The sequence below is a fragment of the Mirounga leonina genome, unplaced genomic scaffold (genome assembly GCF_011800145.1).
Source record: "Mirounga leonina isolate KUSES-001 unplaced genomic scaffold, KU_Mleo_1.0 Mir_129, whole genome shotgun sequence".
In the NCBI taxonomy this organism is placed as follows: Eukaryota; Metazoa; Chordata; class Mammalia; order Carnivora; family Phocidae; genus Mirounga; species Mirounga leonina.
Genome location: NW_023270323.1, coordinates 63,456,914 through 63,471,184, shown reverse-complemented (window position 1 = coordinate 63,471,184; position 14,271 = coordinate 63,456,914). Strand labels below are relative to the sequence as shown.

Sequence of the window (14,271 nt, the reverse complement as noted above, 5' to 3'; positions counted from 1 at the left end):
AATTTCTTCGGCTATAGAATTAAGTCTAAGGAATTATAATTAACATATTTTTTTTTAACTTTCTTCATTCTTCTCATTTAGCTCCTTAATTTGAAATGTGAACACCTTTCTTAGCTGAACATAAAATAAGACCTTACTCTTCAATGAACTGTTTCTGTCGATATTGATTCAGGTTCCGGGTCACATTTTCTTGACCTTCAGTCTGGGAGTTTCCTCTTCTATTCACTCATATTGAAAACGAACCTTACTTTTCCTGCCCTGAGAAAGTTATCCCTTGGAGTTCAGAGTCAGAAGGGTCACCCAGATTCAAGTTTAACAAAGTTACTGTAGAGAACATAAAATCTCAGAGAGGAAATAGAATGAACAAATCAGTCCAGAGCATTAGAATAAAATCCCCAGCTGAACAAGAGTTCGGCACTTACGATCACAAGTAGTAGAATCACCTTTCAAAACACGATCATGGCAAGCCCCACCTAATCTATCAAGTTTTAAGACAGTTAAGCTTCGCCATAAATGCATAATTTAATTCAGTCAGGCAGTGCAGTGATTTCTCACTTTCCTTAAATTTGACTTGAGCATGAAACTGTTGTGTCTGGGTGAGATCCTGAATTAGAAAGAGGATAAGGTTGCAGCCATTTTCAAAATTACCTTCCCACCATAATTCTGCAGAGACTTCATAGCTGGGAAATCTCCTCTTCCATTTGGAAATTTTGAACACAGAGTTTACGCCAATCAGGGTTCCTTTTACCCCAAGTTACTGTTTAGGTAGGATTTTCTTCAATACAATGAAAATATCAGCCTGGTGCTGGAGATGAAAGTAGTTTCTTTCAGAATAGAAAGAAATTCTTGAGGCTTATCTGGAAATGCTATGTGCAGAGGAGGAGAAGGAGGCCTGTCTCCCTGAATAGGGTCATCTCAGCAACAGCAAAGTCTCCTGTGTGTGAATGAGATTAGCTAATGAAACAGTATCATGGCCTGAGATTATTTTGTACCATTCTAAAGTTCAGCCACATTTCCCCCCTTGTTTGTGAAATTCCATTATAGGAATCACACCTGCTTTAGAGATAAGTGAAACCATTACGGGTGGAGGGAGAAAAGGCATTTGAACCTTGAAGAATTTTAATTGGCGCTGGTGAGTGAAGGTGAACAAGAAGCCATAAATGTTTCAAGGGAAAACATTAATGAGCTTGGGACAAATGTAGATGATGGGAGGAGGGATGCCTTCCATCTGTTGGTGCAATAACTTTTTCTCGCCTAACAAGTGGAATTCATTTCTTTAGTGGGTTTAAACCCAGCCTAAAGTCTTCAATAATTTTAAATGGCCACATTGTTTCATGACTAATAATCAAGTCAAATATGTTTTATAGTTAAAAATAAGCAAAAAACGGGGCATCTGGGTGGCTCAGTCGTTAAGCGTCTGCCTTCGGCTCAGGTCATGATCCCAGGGTCCTGGCATCGAGCCCCGCATCGGGCTCCCTGCTCCTCGGGAGGCCTGCTTTCTCCCTCTCCCACTCCCTCTGCTTGTGTTCTCTCTCTTGCTGTGTCTCTCTCTGTCAAATAAATAAAATCTTTAAAAAAATAAGCAAAATAACACAAAAATTAGATCACTGCATAAAATGGGAGTACATGAGTGTATATGAAGTGTGTATATCTTTATTGGTAGATCATTTTGTTCTGTGGCTGGGGCCATGCTGGTTTAGCCTTCTTAAAACGTTATTCTTCCAAAGATGTTCAGTCTATGTTGTTGATCCTTTGAATGAACAGTTGGCCTTTTATTTAAAAAAGAAACTTCAAAAATATTTCATGGCCAACGTTTGCTGCCCTCATGAATGTATGATAGTAATGTCAAGAGTGACTCAGAAATATCCTTCAGCATTTCTGGGAGAACAAACGGCATGACCCATTGTGAGTAAGTTTTGTACAGACAGGCAGCACTTTTTATGAATACTTCTATACAACAAGGATTTGCATATTTGACACAGTGAAAGAGCATATTCTTTTTTTTTTTTAAAGATTTTATTTATTTATTTATTTGATAGAGAGAGACACGGCGAGAGAGGGAACACAAGCAAGGGGAGTGGGAGAGGGAGAAGCAGGCTTTCCACCGAGCAGAGAGCCCAATGCGGGGCTCAATCCCAGGGCCCTGGGATCAGGACCTGAGCTGAAGGCAGACACTTAACGACTGAGCCACCCAGGAGCCCCGAAAGAGCATATTCTTTAAAGACAAATAGTTCTGCATTCAAAACCTGGCTCTGACACCCTTTCGTGCTGTGTAACCTTGGACCTGTTATCCTGACTCTATGAATATCAGTTCGTCATTTGTGAAATTTTATTTTTGGTGAGGATTAATGACATACTTCATATCCTAGAAAAATGCCTAGCATATAAATCCCCCAAATGATAACTATTGCAGTGAATTCTTTGTTATCCAGCATCTATTAACCAGGATTTTAGAAAAACTGTGACTTCCTGCACAGTCATCAAGCACTGATAATTTATGCTTCTCTTGATGACCCTGAAATGCATTCTGAATAATTAGAGAAAGATTAAATTATAATCAGTTTAGTTTCAGTGTTAAGTGTATTTTAATTTATTCTCATTCTTTAAAAATTTGTAATCCTTCTGCATGTGGTAACAATTAACAAAAAATATTTGATTAGCTGGAGCACTCTACTTCCTGACTGTCAGACTAATAAAGAGTTTATTGTATGTTGTTGGAACTCAAATTCTGCCCTACAGATAAACTGGCCATTTGCCAGATGGATTCGCTTCACACGGGTCTGATATCAATTCTCAAACCCAATGTGTTGAATTCTTGCCTGTTGGAAATTCTAGAATTAGTCCTTAAAGATCCTTAAATAATACTCTATACAAGGCCCTGTTTGCATATTTTTTATCACAAGGTCATAATGTTGGTCATCCCATCTGATTTTGTGCAGATGAGTAACTAAATCTAGCCTTGAGGGTTGTCTGTTCTTTTCCTATGGATTTCTAGAGATGGACATCACAACTGACATTAGTAATCAATCTATCTTGGTGTTTCATCAACCTTTACTCTTATCCAATCATGTTTGAGACTTATTTTCATTGGACTTTTTAGGCTTTATAACCTTCCTGATGAAAACTTCACCATGCATTTTATCATTTCTGTGGTCTTTTGAACTTCCCACGTTCTCTCCCCCTCATCTCAACCCCCCCGCCCCAAATAAGGTCATATACTGCTTTAAAAGATGGCTTAACAACTGACTTGACTTAAAAATAGTCCCCTCAAAAAATTATCACTATTATTGTCCCTTTGTGATCTCAGTTAATATGGTTCATTTTCAGGCAAGCTGATTGACTTTAGTTGTTTAATTGATCACCATAGGACATAATATTCATTGGTTTCCCTCTGTCTGGTCTCATTCTGCCTGCCTTTAAATCCCTGCCTTGCCCTGAAATCCCTCTTCCAACACAACAGTCTTCTCTTCCATGATGTCCTTCACATCCCAGCTGACATCCTCAGCACTTGCTTCATGAGTTCAACAGTGGCAATAGAAGGAGGCTGATTGTCCCCCTTAAAGGGAGAGCAAGGCCAAGGGAAAAATAACTGGTGAAGATTTCATTTTGCTTTCCAAGACCAGGCAACTCTTGGCCCTGGTGTGAAGGCAGTATTGGCTAGGGTGCTCCTGTCAAAATGTAGAAGTCTTCCTTGGTAATGTCAGGGCGAGCACTAGGTAAGGATAGGAAGCCTGGGTGCATAGCCAGAAAGCAACAATTAGCATTCTACTATAATCCTGTGATTTCTCTGAGACTCAACTCACTAGGTAGCTGTCCTTCATTTGATAAGGTAAGTTTCATGCTATTGTGTGTAATTTTACCCCAAAGTTATTTTTTCTCATTATATAGACATATATTGAAAGCCAGCAACTCAATGGTATCACCATCACTGTTTCTTTAGCTACACCAAACTTACATCTATTTAGCTACCACAAACATGTTTCATGTTTAACAAACCATATTTGCATTATAGGGCTATTTTGAATTGTTTGGGAACCATGGGTTTGAACTTTGGTGTATCAGAATGGTCAATTGCAATATTTTATTGAATAGGCTTCTTTAACAAAATGTGACATTTTCCTAAGTATAGTATAAGACCATGTGGCAGAACAAATGAATATATGTTAATATAAATATAATGCTAAAACTTAAGGACATTAACAAAATTGAAGTTTAAATATCTTTACTAGCGTTCCGTACTGATACATCTTTAGTCACAAAAATGTCATATTAAATATTTGTGTTGGTCAGTAGTTGAAGGGTGTTTATATGATGTATTTTATTTTGTTGACTTTTGACATTACTAATGCTGTATTCTCTTATAAATATGTGTAATTGCATTCACCTGAAGTCTTTTATTACTTTCCTTTTATTTAAGGGAGATTTGCTTCTTGAAAAAATTCTCTTCGTGTTTCTATTTTTTAAAATATCTTTTGGTTAACACAAGCACTGTTAAATCTGTTATTGAAAATGATGGTAGAAAGGAGAGTTAAGAAATGCCAGTTTAAACTTGTTGAGAAGTATTAAGTTTTGTCAATTATTGAAGATTGGTCATTTTATTATATTCAGGCTCTAGATAAAAAGAAATACCAGCTAATAAAGCTGAAGAGGGAGGGAAAAGGGGAAGAATGCAAACATTCTGACCATAGATTGTTGACATAAAGCTTGGAAACTAGCTCGAAGCATCCTGGCATCCAGGTCAAAGGGGACTCACCAAAAGTTACATCTGTGATTTCAAGTTGTGCTCTGTGGAGTCTTGGGTTCCATGGAGATATCTTTGGGGACTGTAAGTTTGTATAGAGGGAGGGTGAGAAAGTGGGGTTCCAGGGCACCTCAGTTTTTATTCGTTGTATATATTAGGAATCCATAAAAATTTTCATTTGAAAGGAAGACTCTGTTGCTAAAAAAAGAAAAATTGGAAAGCCGCTGAATAATAGGGATCTCATTATCAGAGGGGAAGCAACATAGTAGCTCCTTTGGGGAAATGAAGCTTAACTGCCTTTCTCTTTCACTTAAAAAAAAGTTATTTCAAACATACAGAAAAATACAGGTATCCATGTAACTGTGACCCAGATTTAACAAATGTTCATATTTTGCCACATGTATTTCACATTAAAAAAATAAATAAAATTGACCCTGGTGAAACCCCTTTGTACCCTTCCTGTCCAAATCCCCTTTGCTCCCTCCCTGACCTTAGATAACCCAGATCCTGAAGTTGATGTGTGTCCGCTTGTGCACTAGATACACATCTTGTTACAAATGTATGTATCCATAACCCATTTGTATATTGTTTTGTGCGTTATACCATTTACATAATAGCTTCACAATATACTTATCCATTTTCAACAATACATTCTTTAAGATTTACCATGTTTATACTTTTAGCTTTAACTCATTCTTTTTAATGGATCTATGGTATTCTGATATGTGAACACACCACATTTATTTTTCTGTTCTCCTGCTGACAGATATTTGGAGTCCAGATGATGGATATATTTTTTTTTTTTTCACTTTTACAAACAGTGCTGCACTGAATATCCTTGAGTAGCTCATGTTTGAAAGGCATTTCTTACATGGGAGTTTATGAAGCAGGCCTTCAGCTAGCCCACCTGGTGTCTTTGTACCATTTAGAATGAGGTTCCCTTTCCTTAAAACATTACATTTTCTGGGAAATGGTCGCAAAGACTAAGCAAATCTATAATCACTTTATTTCAAGGGTGTCCTCCATACTTTCTCAAAGTAGAACTTGCATGATCAGAGCAGTCACCCTGTATGCAGGGGACCCAAACTAAGAAAACCCGCAGGATATCAAGAGTTTGGGTGAATGAGTGTGCTTAACAGGTTAGCAGCTGTAATCTAAATCAAAGATTTGTGCTTAGAATTCACATGAGATCTTCCCAGCTAAAGGCAGGGGTTGGGAAAAAAAAATGTGTCTTCTTCAGAGATAATACGTTGCAAATGAGGAACACAGGGAAGATGTGTAGGCTTCCTTTCTTTTCCAGGTCACAGAGGACCAGAGGCAGGGTCAAGTGATACCGTATGGAAGTGTTATTGTCCAGAACACGTCCCTCAAGCTCCTCCTATGTAGACACGTATACAGCACAGACTCCTACCAGACGTCATCTGCTAACTCAGCAATATGCTACTGGAGAAGGCAAGCTGTCCAGGGAGACATATATGTCTTTGCTCTGGGTAAGGAAGCTTGAATGGCATTGGGCTGAGGTGCCATGCTGTGAGCCTCCCACTGAGGCTAGCACTACAAGTGCCAATACATTGAAATGTGTTCATGGAAAGTTCCTTTGGTACTCCTTAGGTGGCTTTGCTGGAGAGGAAAACAACCCCACAAGAGGCAGTGCAATGTCCCCTTTGTTGTTTATGGGAATTTGGTAGGGGACAAACTCTACCCTGCTTTTGAAATCTTAAAAGCCTATTATTTGCTTTGCAAAGTCCTTGCAATTAGACGTTGCATGAGACAGTCTAGCAGGAAACTCCCTTAGGTGCCTAAACTTCCCTTCTTGAGCCTGTCCCAGGCAACATTTTCATCAATGATTTGGGTAAAGAGTTGAGGGAATGCATTTCCAATTTGCAGATGACAAAAAGCTCATTAGGGGAGAGCGCAAAAACAAGCTTGCTGCTACTTTTATGGTGGTTTGTTTATTTTCATCAAACAGGCCTTAGCTTAAATTTCACCTCCTCACAGAGGCTTTCCCTGAGGATCTGACTAATGTATGACCTTCATTTCCAATCAGTTTCTACCTGTTTTCTTTATCCAAAATTGTATTTCTTAGTTGTTTAATGGTTTCCTGACACATCTCCATAGGCTATAAGCTTGATGAGAGAAGGGACCATGCTTCCCTGATCATTTCTGCCCCTGCCTCCACCCCCAGGACATAGCATAGTTCCTGGCACATAATAGGAACTCAATATTAATTTTTGTTGATTGAATGAAAGTCATGGGAATCATTGAAGAATATTAGGCAAGGAAGTGACATGATCAGATTCCTGGTTCAGAAATGAAATTTGGAAGGAGTCAAGACTAGAAGCCTGGTATACATTATTGAATATGCTTCATGGAAGCAAACATATGTGTTGTAGTTGTTTAAAAATCTGCCTTACTTGTATTCACAGTGTCAGATCTCCTGATTATAAGGTATAATAGCATCACTCTTAATTTTGTCTGGAATATTATCTTCCGTCCTTGGCACCATTGAGCATTAACATTAACAATCTAAATCATACCCAGAGGATAATGTCTAGGATGATCTCATAACAGGGAGAGGGCTTTTAGTTTTTGTTAAACTGTTAAAGAACTATCAGGTACAAGACTAAAAAGATTCATTTTGTGTTGTTGGAGAGGGCAGAACTCAGGCCAGTGGGGGCCCATTACATGAAAGCAAGTTTCAGTTTAACATTAAGACAGAGCTTTCTAACAATTAGTGGGGCTGAATAAGGGAATGAACGTCCTCAGGAGACCATTGGATACTTGTCAATAGATGGCGTGGAAGCAGATGCCAGATGCCCATCTGTCAAAGACGCTGTTGAGAGGTTGTCTGCCCCATGTGGGAGGGTCATTCCACAAGTGTGTGCAATCGCCTAATATTTATTGAGTACCCACAGTGCACTTGCTTCCATGGAGGATACAGAAATATATAAGGCACAGCTGCTGTCTGGACATGATCATCTTCCAATCCTAAATTCTGTGAATTTCAGAGAGTTTTAGCCAAGGCCCTAATGTAATTCTCCCATCCTTCACATTAGAGCAGTCTGAAGTTATGAAGTCCCAGAATATCGCCAACCTACTGGTCACACTTAACCTTATGCCCAGCAGTACGGACATGGTGCAGAATACCACTTCATAGCCAAGTCCTACTTTTGTCCCCCAGTTGGAGCTCTGGCTTTGCTTTTGTGACATAAAAGATTCTAGCATAGGCAAGTTTCTTTTCTTTGGCTCACTTCTCTTCTGGTTTTGAAAGTTTAATAGGAATTCTGAGCTCAGGATGACATGTGTTGGCTTTATTTAATCAAACTTTGTCAAGATAAATATTTTTGCATTAGAATTGGATCTCTGTGATTTTCACCAATGACAAAAACATGAATTATAAAGTAGAGACTTTACGGAATTATAAGTAAGCACACTTAATTCTTTAAAGTCAGATCTGCCCCAATCAATCACAAAGTGTTTGACTTGGAAACCTCCTTCCACACAGTAGAGAACATAAATAAATAAACATCTGAATGGAACAGTTTGGGTGGTTTCATCTGGATATCACATAATGACCTAACATTTTGGTTTGAATTCTCTGGCCTCTGTCAGTAACATGAAGTTGGCTGTTGATGTCAGAAGAAAAATTATTAAATTTCCTTACTATCTACAGCTCATTGACAAGTCTTTGAAACAGGCAGAGTGACATTCCTCCAGGGACACAGCTGCCTCGGTGTTAATACTTTGCTAAGGGCAAAAGGCAATCTTGGCCCAACCCCCAGGATCCGGTAAGCCAGATACTTTAACATATCAAAATTCCTTTGGAAATTTCCCTTATCTCTACCCCCTAAGATACATGTTGGCAATCATCCCTGAAGCATAGGACCCACTGTTATACATCTGAAGGGTCTCATGACTGAGTTTTTACAATCAGTAATAAATGACCTTTCCTAACAATAGTTAGCCCCCTCAGGATCCTGGAAACCTTTTTTCCAAAATACCTGGGAGACTTAACCCTATCCTTAACCCCCTCCCAACTTGAAAGTATATAACTGGCCTCTCCTCATGACCCCAGTGCAGCTCCTTCAGCCCACGGGTCCTGTCCCCATGCTTTCATAAAACCACCTTTTTGCACCAAAGACGTTTCAAGAATTCTTTCTTGGCCATTGCCTCTGAACCCTAACGTCTTTTCCTACATCAGCTGTCACATGGATATGGCCTCTCTCTCTTTCACACACTTCAGAAACAAGTGTGTTGGAACCTCTTTATGTAGGTAATATCTGCTGTAGTCACTGATCCACCTGTTATCACAGTGATCTGAGGGATTAATATGCTTCCTTAGGCTATTTAACAGAACATTGGGAGCCACCTTGACCCTGAGTAGATTTACAGCCCCAGATATTTAATGTTTGATTTCATACTATATTAGTAAATATACAAGACACTTGAACAGTCCTTAAAAAATATTCCTTTGCTATATAGTCTGGGGACTTCGTTACTTCTTCCACTGGCCAAAGTCTCTTTGTATGTGCTTTCTTTTCATTTGTTGACCTTAAAATTAATCCAGATTAAAAATATGTTCTCCAAATGTAGTTCAGATTAATGTATTCTGCGTAAGGGATATAGTACAGAAGGAGCTCATGAGGGAGACAGCTTTCCCAAGCCATTGCTTTAAAGTCACTAAGAATGATTTGCCAGCAGGGCCTAGAGTGTTCAGTTAGTATTGTATGCAAGGATTTTTAAAGGATCTTAGCTGGAAAAGCAAAAAAATTGGGAAATTAAAAGTATTAAAATGGAAGTTTGCATAATCTCACCAGGGGGAAAACATTGCTCCTATATCACTCCTTTTTTTTTTTTTTAAAGATTTTATTTATTTATTTGAAAGAGAGAGAGAGAAAGAGACCACGAGTTGGGGAGAGGGGCAGGCAGAGGGAGAGAGAGCAGCGGACTGTCCCCTGAGTGGGGAGCTCCATCCCAGGACCCTGAGATCGGGACCCAAGCTGAAAGCAGATGCTTAACCGACTGAGCCACCCAGGCGCCCCTACATCACTCCTTGTTAATAGTCTAGTTTTTGCTCTCTTGAGAGCAAAGGTTTGGAGCACTGCTTCTTAATCTTGCCTGTAACACTAGTGAGATTTAACAAATACTGACACCTGGATTCCACCCCCAGTGAAAATAATCTTTTTTTTTTAGTTAACATCCTCATCTCAGATAGTGATTCTAATTTATTTTTTCTGACTTTATTGAGGTGTAATTGATGGATAACATTGTATAATTGTAAGGTACACAAGGTGATGATTAGATGTATGTATATATTATGAAATGATCACCACAATAGGGTTAATTAACACCTCCATCAACTCATGTAATTACTTTTTTTTTTTTTTAGGTGAGAACATTTAAGTTCTACTCTTAAGAACTTTCAAGTATGTAATACAGTATTGTTTATATGGTTACCATGCTATGCATTAGATCCCTAGAACTTACTTATCTTGTAACTACAAGTTTGTGCCCTCTGACCAACATCTCCCCATTCCCCTCACCCCACATGTCCTGGCAACCACCATTCTATTGTTTCTATGAGTTTGGCTTTTTTTAGGTTCCACATATAAGTGAGATCATACAATATTTGTTTTTCTTTGTCTGACTTATCTCACTTAGCATAATGCCCTGAAGTCCATCCATGTTGTTGCAATTGGCAGGGTTTCATTTTTTTCTCAGAGCTGAATGATAATTTCGTTATATATGTACACCACATCTTCTTTATCCATTCATCTGTAGATGGACACTTAGGTTGTTTCCATGTCTTGGCTGTTGTGAATAATGCTGCAATGGAGAGATTCTAATTGAAGTGTCCAGGGTGTGGCCTGGGCAATGGGGATTTTACAAGTTCCCCAGGAGATTCTCATGTACAGAAAATGCTGAGAATCACTAATATGTGTATTTTGAAATATTCTATAGCAATATGAGGATTGGGAGAATTAGATGCATGTGCTCACACTGCAGCTTATCTAAAATCATGATAAATCTTTGGAGAATACCTTTAATTTTAATTTAGTTTATTTATTTATTGGAGAATATCTTTTATACCCAGCTTCTGTTTATGTCTTTAGGGTACAGTTCTAGATAGAAAATTACTGGATCAAAATTATGCACTTTAATGTGTTTCATTATATATTTTCAAATTGATTTCTAAAAATTAACTTTTTTTCCTTAATTCTTGTTAGGATACCTATTTAGTCACATCTTCACCAATACTGAGTACTGTCTTTAAAACAGGCACATACATGCAACACACACTTTGCTAATTTGACATGAGATCTATCTATCTATCTATCTGCATGTGTTTTTGTTTTCATTTATATTTAATTTAATTTCAGAGAAGACCAAATGTTTTATTATCAGTTATTTGAATTTCTTCTGTGAGCTGTCTGTTTATGTTATTTGAACATCCTCTTGCAGTTTTCCTGTTTAGCATGTGTTTTAAGAAAATAATAGCCATTATAATAAATGAATGTCATTTCCCCTATCAATCCCCAGAAAGTACTTAGAAACAATACTTATTCTAATATACAGGGCAAAGTCTTCAATTTTATTTATATCTTTAAACATCTAACCCATTCATTATAATCTTAGATGCAGTTTTACACATTTTTAAAAGCTTCAAATGAAAATTTGAGGTGTCATTACGTAAATGACATCATATGGAGCCATCTAAAGGAGGATGAAGTGAGACACAGAGAGAGAAAAGGACTAGGATGCTCTGGTTCCATGAAGCATGGTTTAAAAACTAGAGTTCAGAGATTTTCCTTTCCTTTTCATGGTAATGGAACACCTTGTGACCATTTCACTGTAACTTTGCCTCCAACGTCAGCAAATCAAGTGGCATACCCATAGCTGCATACTGCTGCAGAGATACATACATTATGGAAGCCCACTATAAATTTAGTGATGATGATGAAGAAAAACACACTGCTTGTTACATCCTAATTAAACCAAAGTTGTTTTTTGAGTCCTTAAATCTAGGCCAAATTTTGCTTTAATCTCACAGACATATCCCAAATCAGAGGCAAACATAACTATATTGCATTATCTTTTTCTGGCTATACATGATTTATGTCCTCTCTGGGTGAAAATATGTTCTCATGATTTTGCTATTGTGATAAATTGAAGGTGTGATTTTACAAACTAGGATTTGGAACAAGAAAGACTATGAAAATTAAAGTTTCTGTTTACATGCAGGGTTCTTTTTTAGTTGTCACTGAATTTTTTCATCAATAACCAAGGTGTCTCTGTATAAAAGATGTAAAAATGCTTCAGTTTTCTGGAACATGACAATTTTCCAAACCTCCTTTTTATTTCCCTTGCTTATTTATGACTATGCCTTTACTTCCTTGATGTGCCTTTTCCTTTTCCTCATTTACCCTTGTATGTTCACTGCTTTTTTTTTTTTTTTTTTTTTACCCTTCAAAATGGGCAAAGTATAAGGCTTGAGGCTCAATTCAGCCTGGCTTGGAATAGCTTTGTGTAAATAAGAGAATTGTGTTTTATGCTATTCAGTCTTAAGGAGTAAAAATGACTTTCACTTTAGTGAAAAGAAGCATCACCATGTTTTAAAATTATAGGCTTTTAGGGCTGAGAGGAACCATGGAAATCATTGAGTCCATCCTTCTTGTTTTATGGATTAAAAGTGATCGTGCAATCATTCTGTCATAGGTAAACTGCTCCCTGTACTCATGGGCATGCTTCATATATCCTGCCCACCTTACTTCCTCAGATTAAGTTGAGCTAGAGGTAGACTAAAATATAGTAGTTAAGAGTGTAAGTTTGAGGTTAGACAGACATGAGTTCAAACCAGTTCTCTATCTCTCAGCTCCTAGATCTTGGGCAAGTCCTTTTACTCTGCTGAGCTTTAGTTTTCTTTCACTAAAGTAGGGCTAATTGTATCAACCACATCAAGTCATTATGAGGACTGAGTTATGTCGTGTTTGTAGAGTATTTAGTTCAGTGCCTGGTACCAAGTGAGCATATAAGAAACGGAACTTGCTTTTGTTAATATCCTGCTTCTCATCCATCTCCTTGTCTAGACTGTGACTTCTCAGAGCCACCGTGTCCTGTTCATCCTCTGTATGACCTATGCATTGGCACAGTATCTCGTTCCATGGCAATTCCATACTTAAAATGACTTGAGACCAAAACCTATTTTGTCTTTTCTCTTTCTTCTGTCTCCCCTCTCTCTTTTATCTACAAATACCTAGGTGTGAGGTGCCATCATGTTTTCCTGGACTGATGTCACAGGCTCTTAACTTGTTCCCCATTTCTCTATCGTACAGCAGCCAAAGTTATCATCTTAAAACCTAAGTCAGATCGGGGTACCTGGGTGGCTCAGTCCTTAAGCGTCTGCCTTCGGCTCAGGTCATGATCTCAGGGTCCTGGGATTGAGTCCTCGGCAGGGAGCCTGCTTCTCCCTCTCCCTCTGCCCCTGCTTGCGTTCCCTCTCTTGCTGTGTCTCTCTCTGTCAAATAAATAAATAAAATCTTTAAAACAAAACAAACAAAAAACATAAGTCAGATCCTATAAATATCCTGCTTAGAGCTCTTTAATGGCTTTCCATTTCACACAGCATAATAGTGAAAACCTTTCTTTTTCAAACTCTTAGATCTTCTCTGCTATTATTCTCTCTGCCTCATTCTACTCCAGCCATACTTGCCTTCTTGCTGTTCCTTGACACTCCAGGCACATGACTGCCTAGAGTGAAGATTTTTAAAGAAAGGTCACTGATAGCCCATCCACATATTTTAGACTCTGTCTACTTGCTTTCATATACGAATAGACATGGCTTAAAACAAAATTAACATGTTTAATTAGACGGATTAGTAACAAAGGTGCCAAACTAAAGGAAAACAACTCTCTAGGAATCTAACCTGGGAAACCAATCAAGACACTCACAAACATAGTACTTATACTGAATTCACAGGATTTTTTGTCCTGGTTAGCCCCTTTCTTTAGATTTCATTATCTTTAGCTAACATGTGTTTCACTCCTATTTTATTGTCCGTCGTTTCTCTCTCTAGTCCAATACACTATTTGTTCTAATTTTCTGGATGTTTATCTTGCTAAGATTTTAGTTAGTTCATCCCAGATGTAGCATAGGTTACCCATTACCAGACTCTCCACTCTTCATCATCCCTACATAGTTTCTTCCTGGGCAGCTCTGCCTGAAGGTGGCTTGAGCCCAGTATGGCTGGCTCAGAGTGAAGCATGCAAATATCCCAAAACATGTCTAGAATAATTCCTGTGATTGAGCATTACGTTTACTGTTGAGTCACCCATCAGCCAGGACAAAAAAGGAAAATACTACGGCCTGTGTAATTTTCTTTACCCAATAAAAGGATACATGCCAGTTCTTCAAGTAGCCAAACAGTATAATCTCCTGATACCAAAATTAACACTTGACTGTCTGTGACATTATCAGCAACTTACTGTGTGTCATGTAAAAATGAGAACTCATGTTGAGCTGACAACTTACT

At 38.1% G+C, this 14,271-nt stretch overlaps 1 protein-coding gene across 1 annotated transcript in view; it reads left to right on the top strand.

Annotated features, from left to right (window-relative positions):
* LOC118010165 (cytosolic beta-glucosidase-like) overlaps window positions 1–14,271 on the top strand; it is a 105,026-nt gene that overhangs the window by 53,377 nt on the left and 37,378 nt on the right. The window contains 1 exon segment of the mRNA XM_035004360.1: window positions 8,880–8,903. Within this exon segment, the coding sequence (XP_034860251.1) occupies window positions 8,880–8,903 (24 nt within the window).